We start from the raw sequence: 18,128 nt of genomic DNA, 5'->3' as shown, positions 1-18,128 counted from the left end.
GCCTGAGGCTGGGGAAACCATGAGGGACAATCATAGAAGGGCAAGATGCCCATTTTAAGGAGCACAGCATTAGACTGAAATCTGTCCAGCTCTCGCCCCTGGACACTGCCCTCAGACTTCAGCAATAGCCTGTACCATGGATCCCACCAAGTGGCCAGATTCTAGCCTAAGATAAAGATAAGAAAACTGGCCAAATATGGTTTAGCATGTAGCACCTAGGCCAGACATGCCCCTGGGAGTAGAGAAGGATCCCTGTCAGCCCAGCAGCAAGGGGCTCAAGCAGGAACCTTGCCCAAAAGAAACTGGCTGAGCCCTTGCAAATTTGGTCCGTAGTGTTGGGCACAGCACCCCAGTCCTTCCTATCTGTACTAGTGTAGCTGCTTTGCGGAGAGGCCATTGTGCTCTAGCTTTTCTTGGAAAAGCCCAAATTTTAAGTTGAATGCAACTCCCTGGACCACCTCTCTGGAATGGTGTAAACCCCAACTTTTTACTTTAGCAGAATGACTTATGTCCTGCTCAGGACCCACTCTTCTCCAGCTGGATCTGGATCTGAGCTTCTCCAGGCTGATACAGTGGAAAGTGAGGTGGCAGTACGAGAAGGGCCTAGACATTAGCTACAAAGGGGAAGAAGAGATGACAACGAAGGCCGAAGAAGGATGCCCAAAAACTTGATTCAGGGTTCAAAGATGGTGGCCAGTCCACCCCCCTCACTGTCCAGCACTTCTGTCTCCAGCATTGGTTTCGCCTTTTTGAAAATCGAGGGAAGGTTCTTAATGTGAACTTCTTTTCGGAACTGCTCTCCCAAGGGTTTCTGTAGTAAACAAAGAAAGAGCTGTACTGGGTCCAGGCAGTGGGTCAGAGCATCCCCGAGCCCAGCCCCCGACACACACAGGAGTCAGCGACTAGGTGGGGTTTGAGTTTGCCCACAACATACTAACACAACAGGCAACTGTGTGGGGCTGGGAGCCCTACCAGGGATGGATGACTTACCCCGATGCAGCCAGCGACGAGACGTTTGAAGTGGTCCTTCCGTCGTTTATCAGCTGGTTTTTGATGGGGGGGCTTTAAAAGTTTGGAGTCAAATTGGTCCAGAGACTCCTTGTGTATTTCAGGGATCTGCTCCATTACTGCTCTTAACTCTAGGTACCTGGGACGCTGGTTAAATGAGAATAAACTCACTGGATGTAGGTTTGGCCTGTCGCCTTCCCCATATCCAACTCTCAGGGGCCGCACAAGCATTGTGGCATATAGCCAGGTTTAGGCCACAGCTCAGGATCCGGGAGCAAGGTTAAGTAAAGCGGCTAGACTGCCGGCTGTCCTGCCCTGATGCGCTCTCCACTTACCAGTGCCTCGTATATCTGGAAGGCCAAGTGGACCAGGGAAGCCATGCAGGCATCGTGCTGCCCATGCATCTGTAACCCTCTCAGCACACTGGTGAAAAGCCACGTGACAGCATCTGCGAGCAGGGTCCCAGACATCACCTGGGAAGACAGCTGTGCTCAGGGGCCACGGGAGCCTCCGGAGGGCCCGCCTCCCAGTTCTCCCAACTGCCTCAGCCCACTAGCCTCACCTGACCTTTCTGGCAGGCAAGGAGAAGAACGGTAATGACTGAATCTGAAAAGCCTCTGTCATGTTCTCAACACTCAGTCTCTTGCTTTTCTGAAGGCTGTGGAGTCTCTACAAGTTGGGGCCTGACTAGCAGAAGGAGGGCACTAGGGCAGGCCTCTAACAGTTACACTTGCTGGTTTTGACCTGTGCTCTCTGCTTCTTGTCTGCTAAAATCTGAGTCGCTATCACAATACGCTCTTACCACAATAATGCCGTGCTTTCTTTACCCACCAAGCCTCTGAGACTCAGTCAAAAGAAACCCTCCTTTCAGTCACTCTCTATAGGTGAATTTGGTCACAGCAACACAAAAGTAACGAACAGGACCTACATCTGTGGCATAGGCTATTCAGAACGGAGCAGGTTGGCAAGGCTTCAAGGCCTGCCTAGGGTGAAGAGTGGTTAAGTTCAAGGCTAGCTTGTCTCAAAATAAGAAGGAAAAAGAGACTTAGGCTGCAGCTCAGTGCTTGCCTAGCATGCTTCTAGCCCTAGGTCCATCTCCCACGCCCCACAAAAACAGATCCATCCCCCGAAAAAATGGTGATTAAGCATACTTGTTTGAGGAGAGGCCAGCAAAGCTGTGAGGTCGCCCTTTGGCAAGACAGAGTATCCTTCCAGGTCAGAGAATTAAACACTGTAATTAATAGTGCTGTGCAAACATCCTGAACAGGAAAGAAAGAAAGAGAACAATGGAAAAGAGATAACTTTACCTATAACTGCTTTATACACCAAGTCAGGTTTTTGTCCCAGCAGCCAGCCTGGGCTACATAGTGAATTCCAGGCCAACCAGGATGGGACCCTGTCTCTTTAAATAAATAAAAAGGAAAAGGGCTGGGGGGGGGGGGGGGGGGGAGAGAAATAACTGTATGTGGATAGACAAAAGCTCAGGCCTACAGAGGCAAATGCAAGGATTCTGCAGCGATATACCTGTATATTTACTGAGAGCATCTGCCCAGAGCAAAAAGAGTAGAAGCTGGACAATGAGCAAAGGAACCATCTGTCCCTATACCCACCTCATGATTCATCAGGCATTTGCCCAGGTCTGTGAGCTCTGCCACAGTTGAAGGGGTTGCCTCGGTGGCCATCATCTCTTCGTCTGTAAGCAATGCAGAATGTTATGCTCCATTTTCTCAGCAAAGAGGAATACCCAAACAAACAACCCCGCTAGCTGGAACTGAGCAGAGCTACACAGCCCTCTATCCACAAAGGCGGTAGATGCTCAGGTGTAACACACCTAGGTATGGACGGTACCCAGGAGCTACAGGAACTTCTGGGTGGTAACTGGCTGCAGACATTATGCTACTTCATATGTGAACGTTTATCCTAATAGGCATGGGTTCAGTTACTAGAGTATAAAAGGAAGCTCAGTCCCTTTCAGGATGACAGCCTACACTAGTGACAGAGACAGGGAATAAATGAAGAAATAACAGCAACGCAGGTAGCTGAAATAAAAACAGAGCAGAGGGTGGCAGCAGTGCAAGCCTTTAATTCCAGTACTTGGGAGGCAGAGGCAGGTGGATGTCTGTGAGTTCGAGGTCAGGCTGGTCTACAGTGCAAGTTCTAGAATAGCCAGGCTGTTACACAGACAAACCCAGTCTTGAAAAATCAAAACAAACAAATACATAAAACAGAAAAAAAAAATATACAGTGCTTGTGATGTTTGGCAGATTGGACATGAAGACCACTTGGAAGAGATAACATTTGATTGAGCAGAGACAGAATGAGCAAGAGGTGAGGGTCATGTCCACTGTAGGAATAAAATGACTTTGGATGAAAGAAACAGCAAGTTGGCCAGCACAAGATTATAGCTAAATTTATCTTGTGTGTTTCTCCAAGGGCGGAGCCCCGGCTCACTTACCATCTCCATTCGCAGCGGGAGCAGCGCTGTGGTCTGCAGTCTTCTTTGACAAACAACACGCCACTGGAAGAGAGCAGTTACTGGGTATCTATCCAACGAAGCAGGGGTCGCCTCTCGCCAACTGACCCCAGACCATTTCTGGCTATAGTGAGTAGATACTGTTTAAGTAATAAAAAGCATTCACCAATAGGAGGCATTCTGAGGACCCCAACCAGACTACGTGGGTTCTTCCTCCCGTCAGTCATCTAGGGGTACATGACAGATTCCTTTGAGAATCAATGACCAGGGAAGTAACATATCCTTGACTACTTTGGATTGACAATAAATGACCAGTACTAAATTTATCAACATTGCTGAACACAGAAATTGATGTCCATATCCAAGAATTAAACCTTTTCCTATTTTGATCAAGATAGAAAGTTATTGCCAACATTAATTCAAATTCTTATTTTGAATCCCTTTCTTATTTGGGCACAGTTTAGCTCACAATCCAGAAGCTGTCTGACTGACTCAAGGAATATTAACTTCTATCTGGGCAATGACTTCTCGTCAGCCCAGCCTTTGGGGTGGCCAAGTGAGCAGCTACCCTGGAGAACTTACTAGCCCTGGTCCCCACAAGCCACTTACTGATTAGGTCCATGACTTCTCGGGTTAACATCCTCACCAGTTGTTCCTCCAGCATTTCTTGAGACTCAGGGTTGTCCTCTGCAACCTCATCTTCTCCACTGCCGAAAACCAGGGAGCACGTTCCATGGGAGAGCAAAGGAGGCAAGGACAGGGAAAGCGGTGGCCCTCACCAGCCCCTCCAAGGCCATTCCTCTTCTGATGCTCCCTAGCTCTGTGCTCTGAAGATGTATCAGGGATGGACAGCAGGCCACTGAAGGACATTATCTCTCCTGACTTATTTGGAATGGAGGGCTCAGGATCACAATCCAGGTAAGGGGAAGGTTCCCACAGGAAAGCTTAATCTCAACATTAGGCCACTGACTTCCACCTAAGCTGGGAAAGATGATAACCACTACTATTCAAACCCTACCAGAGTCAAAAACCCTGCCTGGCCCCTCTTCCTTTCCCTACCCAGAGCTGGCTGCAGGCTCACGCGCCAAGGAGTGGCATTCCTTACCACAGCAGGCTCCTCTGGATGATGACATGCCACTTCTGAGAGAGCCTCTGCAGAAACAAGAGCAGTGCTAGGGTGGGGAGAGGCTGTAGAGCATGGGGCCTATGGCCTACTACTAATTTTCTTTCTTTCTCTTTGGTACCAGGATCTTACTCTGTAGCCGAGGCTGGCCTAAAACTCACTATGAATCTGAGGATGGCGTTAAACCTGTGAGTGATCCTCCTGTCTCAGACCTTGGTGCTGGGATTACAGGTGTAAGCACCTAAACACAACTACTGAATTGTACCAAGGCCCAAATATGAAAAAGAAATCTAAAATACAAACTTGAATTAATTTTGGCACTAACTTTTAGTGTGGTCAAAACAGGAAAAAAAAAGAGTTTGTTGGACAGAGACATCAATTTTCTATGTTCAGAAATGTTGAAGAATTCAGTAGTTGGTCATTTATTGCCAATCCAAGGGAGTCAGGGATGTGTCAGTCACCTTCCTTGGTCATTTATTCTCAGAGGGCTCTGTAATGTCCCTCTAGCCTTGGCAGACCAAAACAAGAAGAAGAAGAGGAAGAGGAAGAGGGAGGAGGAGGAGGAAGAGAAGGAGGAGGAGGAGGATGATAATGTTTCTGTGACCTTCCTCTGCTGACTGACAAGAGGAACATATCAAATCTCTGCTTACACAGTTAACAATGCTGAGAAGCTCTAGGTCTCTCTTAGCACATCTGTTCTCTGTCAAGCTGGACCACTGCTTCATCTCAGTCAAGGAGAGACTCAGGGAAAACAGTCCCTTGATAACCTCTCCTTGCAGGAAGATGGAACCAGAATTTGCACTTCAAGACACCCCATGGCAACAAAACAGCTTAGGTTCTTTGGCAGCTGTTCAATGCACAGCAGTAATCATTTGTTGGGGTGATGCCGCATGGCCAGCATGACAGGGCAAGAAGAGCACTTCCAGGAACTTAAGATAAGACTCAAAAACAGTGACACATCGCTGTGTGTGCATTTGGTATACGTAGGTGTTTTGTGTGGAGTGTCTGCACATGTGTGTAGAGGAGAGACTGACATCAGGTGCCTCACTCTGTTACTCTTCACCTTATTTCTGAGACCAAATTTCCTTGAACCTGGAGCTTATAAATTAGCATGTCTGTAGGGCAAAAGAACCCCAGGGCTCCATCTCCCCACTGCTGAGGTTACAGATGTGTGGCACCACATCTGGCTTTCATGTGTGTTTTGGGAATCTCAACTTATATAGCTCCGCTATTGAGCCATCCCCCCAGCCTGGCCCATGTGTTTAAGAGTATTCTCTGGTTCCCTTCCCTGACCGACTTACCATGTGCAGGTAGGTGAAGAGAGGTCCAAGGATTGGAGATACCAGGGTTTCATAGTGTTCTGGGGGACAGAAGAGCACGAGGGGCTTCACAAAGACACGTGATATCATAGGTTAAGAAGTTTTAGCACATGAGCAGACTCTTCACTTTCTAGCCAACAGGCTGTACTGGGAAATCTACTACAAGGCTTTCCAGATGCCAAGAACATCCTGTGCTCATAGGAACAACCTCACCCCCTCCCCTCCCTTGTCCTGCACAAATACTCAATTCTTTCCTGTCTTTAGCTTAACCGTCTTCTCTATTTAGCTGTCCACCATGGGCGTGGGTTGCTGAAGAGTTAAATACACCGTCACAGAAAAGGGTCTGGGAGAAGATCAAATCTTGAATGTTCCTTTCAAAAGAGGGCACCCAGCTGGCTGTACCAGACACAGATGGCTGTATCTGTGTTCCCAGCTACCCAGGAGGCTGAGGCAGGAAGAGCACCTGATCTCAGGTGTTCCAGGATAGCCTGGAAAACAGTGAGATTGTCACTCAAAAGAAAAACAAAGATAAGCCCAGGCATGGGAACACCAAGCACTCAGGAGGCAAAGACCTGCCACGGCTACAGAGAAACCCTGTCTCAAAGATCCCAAATCCCAAAACAAAACAAAACAAAATAAATTCCAGCTGCGGGTGCATCCCAGAATCCAGCATTTAAGGCAGGAAGATGGCATGTTTAGTGTTAGCGAAGACTACAGATATAAAGAATCCCTGGAGGGTGGGGTTGGGAGGGAATAAGGGAGAGGGATACAGCTGGGATACAGTTAATAAAATGTAACTAATAACAATAAACAAAACAAAACAAAAAAAGAATCCCTGGCAAACCCAGACCAACCAAAGGGAAGTAGAAGACAGTAATTTACCCCTAGAGAAAAACGCACAGGGTTTATAAGATACCCTACCCTCAGCCTGAGCTGCCTTCCTGTTTTCTCTATTTTAATCTTTTTGTCTTTAAAAGGATCATGATGCACTAAAGTATTCAGTCCAACCTGTTCCTGGCAGTCAGGTTTCCCTCCCCCTCTCAAGATCCTGCCTCTAATGTTCTGACCTCCTGGGCTACTTGGGGCCATTTAAAGGATATGAAGCATAGATTTGAGCCGGAAGTCAGGAATATTGTTCAAGTTGACAAAAGCTGAACCAAGGAGCTGGGTGGCAAGGTCCTCCACTGTGTAGAAATCTTGCTGCATGGAAGGGCCTGCCTTCCCTAGGATATGGTAACTGTAAGGCAAAGTCACTGGTGATAACTAATCCCCAATACTGTCAGGCCAGCCCATAGGTCTACAATACTTGGTTAACTGAGGTGACAGTCCTGAGTGTGGTATGCGTGACCAAAAGTCTCGGTTACCATCCCCACAAAATATATGTTCTAGCAAGGGAGCATGGAGCAGCGGTGCTGGGGTTTACCAGTTTTCATAGAGGATGCTGAAGAAATGCTGCATTCTTTCCAAGATAGTTTTATTGACAGGGTACTCATTGAGTTCCAAGAGAGGCTGAGGTAATCCTACAGACAAAAAATTGGTTGGGAACATGCTATTCTCAAAGCTCCAACACCCAAAAGCAGGCATATTATGTCTAGGTCTGTGAACATGTATGCTCTATTACAAAGCAGTTGGTCATTTATTCTAGGGGGTGGAGCACTAAGCCATCGTAAAGGTTTCAGACCTCCCCCTCTTCTCCAACTGGGTACTGGACCCAGGGCCAGGTACATTTTAGTTAGGCTCTGTCTCCAACCCAGCACCCCCCTGCATGTGACAGTTAGGTCTCACTGGTCCTTCAAGAAGAAACTTTCCAGACAAGCAGGTTAGGCTTCCAAATCAACAATCTCCCAAGGACCTGTCTCTTTCCTTCGAAACAGATAACACAATTAAGACTACTTTGTAAAAAGGAGAGACATGGCCTTACCACTGCTACCTGCACGCCAAACTGAAGGAGGGGTTAATATGGGGAAAGACTTAATAATTAAGATGAAGGAGAGGGATGGACGCATGAGCTCTTACAGCACATCTAGGAGCTCCACAAATGCACTTCCTGACAGGTGGTCATAAGGTTAGGACTAACCCAGAAAGGAGGGCAAACCTTCTCACCTAATATTGATGTTTTCTCAGATTCAAGTATATCCAGAGCCTTGGTGAAAGGCTCTGCCATTTTGGCTAGCATTTCAGGCGTGTGTAAAGTATTGTGGGTTCTGAAAGAAATAAGGATGTTATGTAACATCTGTCTGGTCTTTCAAATAGATTTCCCCATCAACACTACTCACGGCAGAGGAACAGTAAAGAAAAAAAAAAAAAAAAAAAAAAACAAAACATTGAGGATTTCTCAAAGAAAGATACAGTCTTGAGTGTTAACTACATTGAATACATGGCCTAATAATACTCACCAAACCCCAAACTGCAGGACAATCACGTCATTAGACTCAAAAGCAAAACCCTTTTAGACTTGAGCTGATGTATAACACTCTCAATTTTCTATCAGTGGCACTGAAAGAAATGACAGTCCCACTGTATGTGCTATGAGCATGACAAGGAGTCATATGACCGGCTTTCAGTTTCCTGCCTCTATTTATGGAACACAGACCTGGCAATCATTACTAGGGCTTCCAAGAGGAACAAAAAGTAGGGACAGGACCGCGTCCTATTCACACATTACTTCACTGCATAGTCAACAGTCAGTTTCCCAGCCTTGCTTTTTTGGAGTCCTGAGACCAAACCTAAGGCCTTGTGTACTGTAGAAAAGCACTCTATGGGTAACAGAAAGCTTTACCCCTACGTTTTCCAACTTTAAAATACTCACTTATTTAATTTTTTGGTGTGCATGTTTATGTGGCTTTGTAGGCCAAAAGAAGGATCAGATCCTCCGAAGCTGGAGCTACTGGTGGTAGCTGTCAGCTGCCTGATGGGGTTGCTATGAACCAAACACCAGTCCTCTAAAAGGGCAGCAAGTGCTTTTAAGCCCTGAGCCATCTCTCTGGCCCCTTCAGCTTTCTTTCGACTTAAAAACAAAAACAAGGTCTTACTATGTAGCCCTGCTGATCTAGGAGCCAGCTATTCAGAATAGGCAGGCCTTGAGCTCAAAGATTTTGAGATATTGTCATTTGATCTCCTGAGATTAAGTGGGTCACTGAGCTCAGATGACTATTTCTGCAAATAAATAAATTCAATGTGCAATCCATAGGGACCTTGAACTTTCTATTAGAAGCCCGAGGACCAAGCTTAAATTGCTATGCTTTTTCTGAAAGGTAACTTTGGAACATCTGAAACAGACAGAAAATGACAGGCACTGACAAAGTTAGACACAGAGAAACATGTGCCACAGAATGATATGCTGGGTAGCAGTGCACACTTGAGAGTGATCCTGTGAAGAATCCATGAAAGATGCCCATCACATCACCAGAGAGCTGAACTGATGCTACAGTGTATGTAGTGTCAACACGCCTGTTGCACTGACAGTCACGGAAAAGTCCAGTGCCCAAGTATATTCAGTATGGAATACATGGCCATGATAACCAGTGAATGTTATTACTTCAGTTAAAAATTACTTCAGAGCCAGGTATGGTGGTTCATCTTTAATCCTAACACTCAGAAGGCAGAGGCAGGTGGATCGCTGTTAAGTTGGAGGCCAGCTTAGTCTATTATAAGTTCTAGGGTAGCCAGGGCTATCAGAGAGACCCTTTCTCAAACTAAATCAAACAAAAAACATTTCAGAGTGTTTTTCCTTCCACATACTAATAAGAGGATTTTTAAAGGTTTTTAAACAGCCTTAGGTCTCACGTGAGATCCTAAAGGTTTCATAAGCATAGATAATGGTTCTATGAGTGCCACTGGCTGGGAGACCTTTTTCTTCTTTTTGCGATGGGTCTACTCTGTAGCCAAGGCTGTCCGTGAAGGTTTGTTAATGCTTCTGCCTGAAACTCCCAAGTGTTAGGGACAGACCTGCTCCATCGTACCTGGCCTGGCTCCTGCAGACCTCTCAACAGGACAGAATGTGGAGATGCTATTCCTGACACTGACCTTAGACCAGGCTAATGTGAGTCTATACCTTCATCTGGGGTGGGGAAGGGTAGGGCACTGGGGAATGGACAGATCTCATACAATTCAGAACGGTCTTACACTCCCCAGATAATCAATGTTGCCTTGAACTCCTGACCCTCTTGAGTACAGGAATCACAGGTCTGCATACCCCTATGCCTTCATTTTTACAAGTTTAAAAATTAAAAACAAGGAAGCTCCAATCCAGTTTCAGAATCAGGATGTAAAGAAAACATGCCAGGGACTGGTGAGATGGCTCAGTAGTAAAGGTGCTTGCCACTAGGACTGATTTGATCTGAGTTTGTCCCCTCGGACCACAGGGTGGAAGGAGAAAACCAACTTCTTACAAGTTGTTCTCTGACCTCCATGGCATGCTTGAGCCTACACCACACAAAATGAACAAATGTTAAAAAGCAACAACAAAGGGCTAAAGAGCACCAGCTGTTCTTAGAGAGGACAGAAGTTTGGTTCCCAGCACACGCATGGTGATTAATAACTGCTTGTAACCAGCTTCAGGGGAAGACTCTCTCTGGCCTCTGTGGGTTGCCCCCAGGTGGCAGCATCTGAAGAGCCGCTACTACAGAAAGCAACTGTCCTGTCCCAACACACCATTCCCTTCCTGTTCAACATTTAGATGAAATAACCTTCAAGTAGGCATGAGCTGTAATAAGGAAGAGAGAGGGTGGGCTGTGCCTCGATGGAACACTACTGTTGCAAGTGCACCAGGCCCATTTTCAGTCCCCAGCAGCAGCACCAAAATGACAGCAAACCAACAACAAAAAACCCAAAGACTGGATTTAAAAAAATCCAGTGGTGGTGTTGGTGCACACTTTTAATCCCAGCAGAGGCAGGTGGATCTCTGAGCTTGAGGCCAGCCTGGTCTACAGGGTGAATTCCAAGACAGCCAGGGCTACACTGAGAAACCCAGTCTCAAAAAAACCAAACCAACAACAACAAAGAGAAACTAGGAAACTCCAGTCTGGGATTATTTCCAACCATGTATATACAGTGTATACACCTTACACAAGGAGGGCTTAAAAAGAACCCTCATCTCAATAGGATCAGGACCTAATTCAATACCACTAGTATGATCAGACATAAAGTTTTGAGATCCTTAGGGTTAAACAAAAACCAAAAAATCTATCTGACTCACCTTACAAGGGCAAGTAAATTGTCGAGAAGTCTCAGGATCTGCTCTGTGCAGGGGTTACGGAAGATTGGATTTCCACTTGGTGTGTAACCCACCACATAGCCCCCAGCTTTGGCCTCTTCTAGGTCGGAAGGCCAGCTAGTTCGTCTCAGAACCCCCAGAATGCTGTACACACAAAAGGTCATCTACAGAGAAGAATGCAAACATATCAGGGAATAAGAGGCAAAGCCCTGTGATGTGTGTTCATGGTGACAGCACAGTGACAGAGGCAGAGAGAGGGAAGAAACCTCTGTCTCCCACCCCATCAAGATCCTTGTCCTTCTCTTTATGGTCCAGTCCAAGGGGGGTCTTCTCACTGCCATTTTTGGGACCAGTGGTAGCTCTGGAAGCTTCCTTTTCATTAAGATATCTTTCCAGGGGTTTAATGACCCTCAAGTAGATAGAGGATGGCTGGGACAGGCTCCACCACTAAGCGTTTAAACTGCCATTTTGTACCTCTAAACCCTCCATCTGGGACTCCACAGCTTGCATCCTAACCCCCAACCCCTCATGCCAGGCTGACCATATGGCTTTCACCAGTGGCATATTTAAGTACCAATACACTGAAAGCCTCAGGTTCTCAAGGTTTGGCCATCACCTAGGACTTCACATGCCAGAGAGCAATAGCAGGGAGGACTCACCCTGCGACCAAGTTCTGACCTACTTCCTCATTACACCTCCAGTCTTCCGAGCTACTTAGGGATCCTTAAAGCCAAAATAATGACTTCATAGAAAAGACCATCTGCTCTGTTGTGGGAACTAACTCAAGAATTCAAGACTAAAGAAGAAAAGAAAGGAGAAGCTTAGGGCAGGAGACTCCCGGGTCTCTCACCAGCACAGACAAAACAAATCTGAGAAACTTGATCAATGAAACACCCTAACTCCTGCCCCGTAGCCAGTGCAACTTCCCATTCCCAGGAGTCTTACTCGCGCACGGTTCAAGCCGCATGGATCCTCCACAGCTGGGTCACAGCTCTTCAGATCAGCACCCACATAGGCAATGAAGGCGTCGATATCTGACAACACTCTGAACGAGGGACAAGAAAAGTCACACCATCATCTTTGTTTAGACAAAGACATACTTTATTTTTAGCTAAGTGTATGTGCCTGCCTGTGTGTGCAGGTGATCTCGGAGGACAGAAGATGACACTGGGTTCCCTGGAGGTAGTTACAGGCAGCTATGAGCAGGTCAGCTTGGTGTGGGCACTGAACTCTGGTCATCTGGAAATAAGCCATTCATTTCTACAGCCCCTACATCATGATTAAAAACAAAAAAAAATTTTTAAAGTGTTTGTGTGCATGTATGTCTGTGCACCACATATGTGTCTGGTCCTGCAGACTGAAGTTACAAATGGTTAGGAGTCACCATGTAGGTGCTTGGGGCTGGATGAACTTGGGTCCTCTGAAAGAGCCATCTCTTCAGCCCCCCAAAGACAGGGTCTTGCTGACCTGGGATTCAGAGACTGGTGTATGCCTCTGCTGGGACTAAAGGTGTGTGGCACCACAGCTTCCCTGTACCATGCCTTTAACAAAGGACAATTTCCTCCACAAGAGCTAACAACAGATAGACCACAGGTTTGTAGTCCCAGCATATGAGAAGAGGCCAACTTGGTTACAGGAGACCCTGTCTCAAAAATCAGAATTAAAAAGAGCTAAGAGACAGATTGACTCTAAGACCAGGGTCTTTGTTTTTGAAACAGTGTCTCACTATGTAGCTCTGGCTGTCCTGGAACTCACAGAGATTCACCTGCCTCTGCCACCTGAGTGCTAGGATTAGGCATACACTACTTAGCCTCGCCCAAACAGCAGTTTTTATAGTGAGAGGAGTTTAATCACATGAATTATAAACCGTCATTTGAAAGTTGATGTTAACACCCCCACTCCCAAACCTCACTGCATATTTTACAAACTAAAAAGGTGACAAAACAATCAGGTTCTCTATGTGGATAACAAAGGCCCCAGGGTCCACAGGTCCCACTATGGTCCTTCCCAGCTGCTCTCCTTTCTCCAAAGGTGTTGAGGCCGCACTGCAAATGTGCCACTGCTTTACATGCCCTCGTGACCACACCAGGCAGCTTTGAGCACTTCTATAAACCTCATAGAGCAGGCGACATTTTCAGATGTGATTACATGCTGAGAGAGCTTGAGGCGTCACGGACAGTGTCGACGCTGCCCCACTTCCTCACACCCCTCCCTGACACTGGCACAGGTCTGGAAACACACCAGCTGTACTCAAGTCAGTGGGCCCCAAATCTCTTATACCTGCACATTTCTTCAGAAAGCCAAATGTTGACCACTGGTGCCATCAGCTCCTCTAGAAATAATTTCTGTCGCTCATAATCCTTGAACTGGTTGCTGATGAGAACCAGGGCTTCCATGAGAGCACACTTCTCCATCTGGGTCAGGAGTAGCTCGCTGGAGAGGAGCTGCTTCACATGGCTATAAAGCATGTCAAAATTGGGCTGCATATCAAAAAAAGAAAAAAGGCCTGAATTTCAGAGAGATGGGCCATTCAAGGGGGCCAGAATACCAAGACAGTCTTTGAGAGATTAGGCCTGTGGGCCATTACTTAATAATTTTGTCACACTGCTCACCCTTGTCTCAATAGCAACAGGGACCAGGCAGAGGGCAGTTCTGTCTGATGCTTTTTTACATCGATGTTACTGTGACTTTACCAAAATCAGTTCATTGCTTACACACAGAAACAGCTACTAGCATGCATGCAGAAAAGCAATTTCAATGTAATCTTTTTATGTGGACTGTTAACTTTTAAAAGAACTCCCAAAAAATGACTAGAACCTGCATCTGGCTTCTCTCAAACATCAGACACCCATTTGCAATAGAAATGGAAAACATCTCATTCACACAGAAAAGAACCATTCATTTTGAGGGGTGAATTCAGTTCCATTTTAAGCTATAGCGCACGGTGAGTGGTTCCCAGCCTGTGGGTCATGACCCCTTTGGTGGGGATGCACACCAGACAGCCTACATATCAGATGTTTACACTACAGCCCATAACTAACAAAATGAGTTATGAAGTAGCAGCAACATGATTCTGTGGTTGGGGGTCACCACAGCATGAGGAGCTGCATTCAAGGGTCCCAGCATTAGGAAGGTTAGAACCACTGCACAAGGTAAAAAGAGAAGAACAGGCCAACTCAAGAAAGCTGTGTACACAGAACTACAGTCACACAGGGGTCGGTGAGCGCTCGGCTAGGGTCCAGCAGCTTACCAGGACAAGGTCAGGGTAGTCTCGGCACATCTTGTTGATGGAGGAACAAGCGTGTCTCCTTACGTTCCTCACTGCCCGAGTCCGGGGGGCCTGGAAAGAGACATTCCCCAGGCTCAGAGACACTTTCAATACAACTCACTACTGCAGCTGAAAACTGTGTGACAGCCAGTAGATTCACAGTCCATGTCTATAGTTCTAAGGGCAAAACAAAGTGAGGTTCAGTCTCCATGCATCTGTGTTCAGATCTGCCTTAGGATGCCTCCAGAGAAAAACACCTATGACCATCTGCTTTGCTAACCCTTCCACACACACAAAAATCCAGATTAAGTATGATTATGAGGTATTCACACCTAAGCTCATGAGAAGTTAGAATCTGACAGCTTAATGAATGGTCTTAGCTGGGCATGGCAGTACATGCCTATAAGCCTAGCACTAGGGGGCAGTGGTAGGAAGGCAGAGCTTAAGGCCAGCGTGAGAAACACAGTAAGACCCTGTTTCAAAAAATAACCCAAAATAAAAAAAAAACGTCTTACCTTACTGTCCCCAACAGTTTCAAAAGTAACAAATGAAAATAGCTGAGGGAAGGAGAAAAGAAATGGTCACTCCTGTGTTTTTAAATGAACATGAATTCCCAACAAACCCTCCAAGTATATTCTTGGCATCAATCTGGTGACAGTGGGAGTGGCAGGGGAAAGCTCCATTAGCATCACAAAGTCGGAAGCCCACTTTCTCAGATGTCTCTATAAAAGGCTTGAGAGTCCCAATTTTACCTCTGCAACATTTGTGAGGTAAAAGGTGGGGACCCCAGGCCAATCAGTCTATGCCATCACCTATGGCTCAGCTGAGCACATCTCTTCTCTATTTTTACTCAAGAAGACACGGAGCATGAGCTCATTTTGCAACTGTCCTTCTGCCCTTCCATGAAGCCTTGAGGGTGTTTCCTTGGCCTCCACAATAGAATGACACTGGCCCAAGGGGCAAGTCAAGAAGCCCACTGCCCCCTACCCCCAAGTCTTGTGAGCTTCTGTTCAGTCAGTCTCTTTCCAAGGTGCCGCTGTCCTGTGCAGCATCATCACTTCTCTGGCTAGCTTTTCCTTTTGGCATAGGCAAGGTGGGCCTTCTTGCCCTATGTGCTGCTTCTCCACTGCTGCTGCTACTGGAGTCCCTGCTAGAGCCAGACATCTCCCAAGTGAATATACAGATCTTGTTTTCCATGGCTAAATGTCTGGTCCTTTTTTTAAAGAAAACATTTACTCATTTTATGTGCATGAGCGTTTTGCCTGCACGTATGCCTACATCACATGCACTCCTGGTGCTTGAGGAGACCAGGAGAAGGGTAAGAGTTTTGGGAACTGGAGTTACAAGTGGTTGTGGCAACCACATGGGTTCTGGGAACTGAACTCTGATCCTCAGAAAGAACAGCCAGTGTTCTTAACCATGTCTCCAGGCCCCCTACACTTCTACTCTTGGGATAATGCCTTCATTTTATCTCAGTACCCCCTAAATAGACATGTAAACTCCAACTGTCAACACTGAGGGCTGTTTTAATCTCACTGTTTCCATGAATGTTAATGTCACACACAGTGGTGGCTCTTCCGTCCATGCAATCACTCAACCAGAAACCTGAAGAACTATCTGTGCTGCCTCTCCCCTCACAGCCCCCGGCAGTCCAACACCACACATGGAAACCTTCCAGAACACTTCTTTCTGTTTCCCAGCATGGAGGTCTATTTATTGATCACAATACCACAGGGCTAGGTACAACGTGTGTTTATGTGCCTTTTCTCCACAGTGGTCTGGAAAGATAAGGTATTGCACAGTACTTGATCTATAGTAAGTACCACGTAAACCATCTCTATTAAGTAAATACACACACCTACTCTTTTGATCAGTTTACAACAGATACTTTCAAACAGTCACAAAAATTGACTCACGTTTTAAAATGAAGTTTGTAAAGAAGATGGGCTTATACCTTAGAGAAGACCTGGGGCAGGAACTCAGGCTTGTATGTGACAAATGGAAAGAGTGCTGAGACATTGGTGAGGACACAGGACAGGATGAGGGGATCCTTCATCTCAAAGTTCAAAACCATCTGCAGCAGCTCTATGCCATCATTAACTGGGAGTTCCTATCAGACAGACATGAACGAGAAGGCAGTCAGTCAGCAGGGCCACAGCTCACGAAGCACCTCACATTTTCTTTAGTTTCTAGGTTATAAATACATAATGCAGTTAGCATCTGTGACTGCACACAAACTACATGTGTAAGCAGTGTTTGTGTGTTGCTATGAACTGAACCCAGAGCCTCATGTATACCAGGAAAGCGCTCTACCACTGGCTATGCGCTAGCTCTTTGCTCCCATCCCCACAACCTTGTGTACTGAGACTGTTTAAGTTTGCGCAGGCTGGTCCTGAATTCAGTCTAGAGCTAAAGAAAACTCTGAACTTGTTCTCTGTTTTAGCCTCTGGAGTAGCTGGGATTGTAAGTATACTATGAGGCCCAGCTTACACTGCTTTTGAACTGTTAAAATCTAAACCACTGAACCACTTCATTAGAAAATTTCCATAATTGATACCCACATGTACCACACAGAAATATATAATTTCTTACCATTAAAAAAAAAAAATCTCCATGTTCCACTAACCAATGCTAATGTACACTATACAGACAAACACCATACACACACACACACACACACACACACACACACACACACACAGATCCCTTAGGTGGTATGGACCTTTATTTTAGAATCCAAAAGGCAAAGGCAGCAGAATGGCCACAAGTTCAAGGCCAGCCAGGCTGCACAGCAATACTCTGTCTCAAATAAGTAAAATAAAAATCCTTTTGTTTAAGTTTTGAATTAATTCATTTGAGTAAGAGATTCTGAAGTAATGTCTAAACTTGCCATGTTAAAAGCTATATATTTCCTTTAAGATTTATTTTATTATCGTGTATGTATGTGTCACTCTCAAGGGCAAGTGCACACAAATGCACACACGAATGACTGCAAAAGTGCAGGTGTCCTCGAGGCCTGAGGTGTCAGAGACCCTGCAGCTGAAGTTGCCAGCAGCTGTGAGCTCGTAACTAACAGGACTGAACTATGAATGAACAGAAAGTGCTCTAACACACTGAGCCATCTCTCCAGCCCGAACTATAAGTCTTCCAAAATCAAATTGCTTTTCATTTTATTTCTTCTTTTGAGATAGGGCCTTGGTGTGCATATAGCACAAGTTGGCCTCAAAATAGTTGTTCTTCTACCTCGTGGATTATTACTCCAACAAGATGTATCTAAGGCTAGATTATACTGCTTTATAATGCTGTGAGCTTTGTAATTTGCTACCTAAAGAAGCAAATCAATCATCATCATAATGGACACAGTGCTCCAAACAGTCCATCGCTGAAGCTGCTAATGCGTGGTCTAAGGCAACACTCTGCTTCTCCTAGACTAGAAACAAGCCCAGTTAACACTATGGAGAGTTTGAGCAGCTTTCAGTCTTTCTAGTCTGAACTAGAATCTAGTCTGAACAAGAATCTCTTGTTCAAATTCTTCCACTGGAAGGAAACTTTAATAACTACAGAGTCCAAGCAGGTTTCATTACATTGTGGGCCAAACCCAGAATATCTTCATTTCAAACTGAAAAGCAAATAATATCAGTCACCCTGAGATCTAATTTTTTAATGTGTCTTCATGAAAAGAAAAAAAAAAAAAAAAGTGTTAACACTCACTTGAAAAGACT

The 18,128-nt window shown here is 45.8% G+C and overlaps 1 protein-coding gene across 1 annotated transcript in view; it reads right to left on the bottom strand.

The window, feature by feature from the left end:
• Positions 1 to 652: 652 nt before the first annotated feature.
• Xpo5 (exportin 5) overlaps positions 653 to 18,128 on the bottom strand; it is a 36,932-nt gene continuing 19,456 nt past the window's right edge. Inside the window, exons 15-32 of the mRNA XM_055612866.1 lie at positions 16,361 to 16,516; positions 14,922 to 14,963; positions 14,389 to 14,478; positions 13,419 to 13,618; positions 12,084 to 12,183; positions 11,121 to 11,302; positions 8,027 to 8,127; positions 7,347 to 7,443; positions 7,025 to 7,160; positions 5,906 to 6,004; positions 4,587 to 4,633; positions 4,091 to 4,188; positions 3,464 to 3,526; positions 2,619 to 2,701; positions 2,160 to 2,267; positions 1,344 to 1,481; positions 991 to 1,155; positions 653 to 811 (exon numbers count right to left, since the gene is read on the bottom strand). Of these exons, the coding sequence (XP_055468841.1) occupies positions 674 to 811; positions 991 to 1,155; positions 1,344 to 1,481; positions 2,160 to 2,267; positions 2,619 to 2,701; positions 3,464 to 3,526; positions 4,091 to 4,188; positions 4,587 to 4,633; positions 5,906 to 6,004; positions 7,025 to 7,160; positions 7,347 to 7,443; positions 8,027 to 8,127; positions 11,121 to 11,302; positions 12,084 to 12,183; positions 13,419 to 13,618; positions 14,389 to 14,478; positions 14,922 to 14,963; positions 16,361 to 16,516 (2,043 nt within the window). The 3' untranslated portion in view covers positions 653 to 673. The remainder of the gene's footprint in view (positions 812 to 990; positions 1,156 to 1,343; positions 1,482 to 2,159; positions 2,268 to 2,618; positions 2,702 to 3,463; positions 3,527 to 4,090; positions 4,189 to 4,586; positions 4,634 to 5,905; positions 6,005 to 7,024; positions 7,161 to 7,346; positions 7,444 to 8,026; positions 8,128 to 11,120; positions 11,303 to 12,083; positions 12,184 to 13,418; positions 13,619 to 14,388; positions 14,479 to 14,921; positions 14,964 to 16,360; positions 16,517 to 18,128) is intronic.

Source organism: Psammomys obesus, unplaced genomic scaffold (assembly GCF_907164565.1).
Source record: "Psammomys obesus unplaced genomic scaffold, mPsaObe1.curated_primary_1811, whole genome shotgun sequence".
Lineage (NCBI taxonomy): Eukaryota > Metazoa > Chordata > Mammalia > Rodentia > Muridae > Psammomys > Psammomys obesus.
The sequence above is the reverse complement of the archived record's forward strand: the minus strand, read 5'-3'. Positions and strand labels throughout refer to the sequence as shown.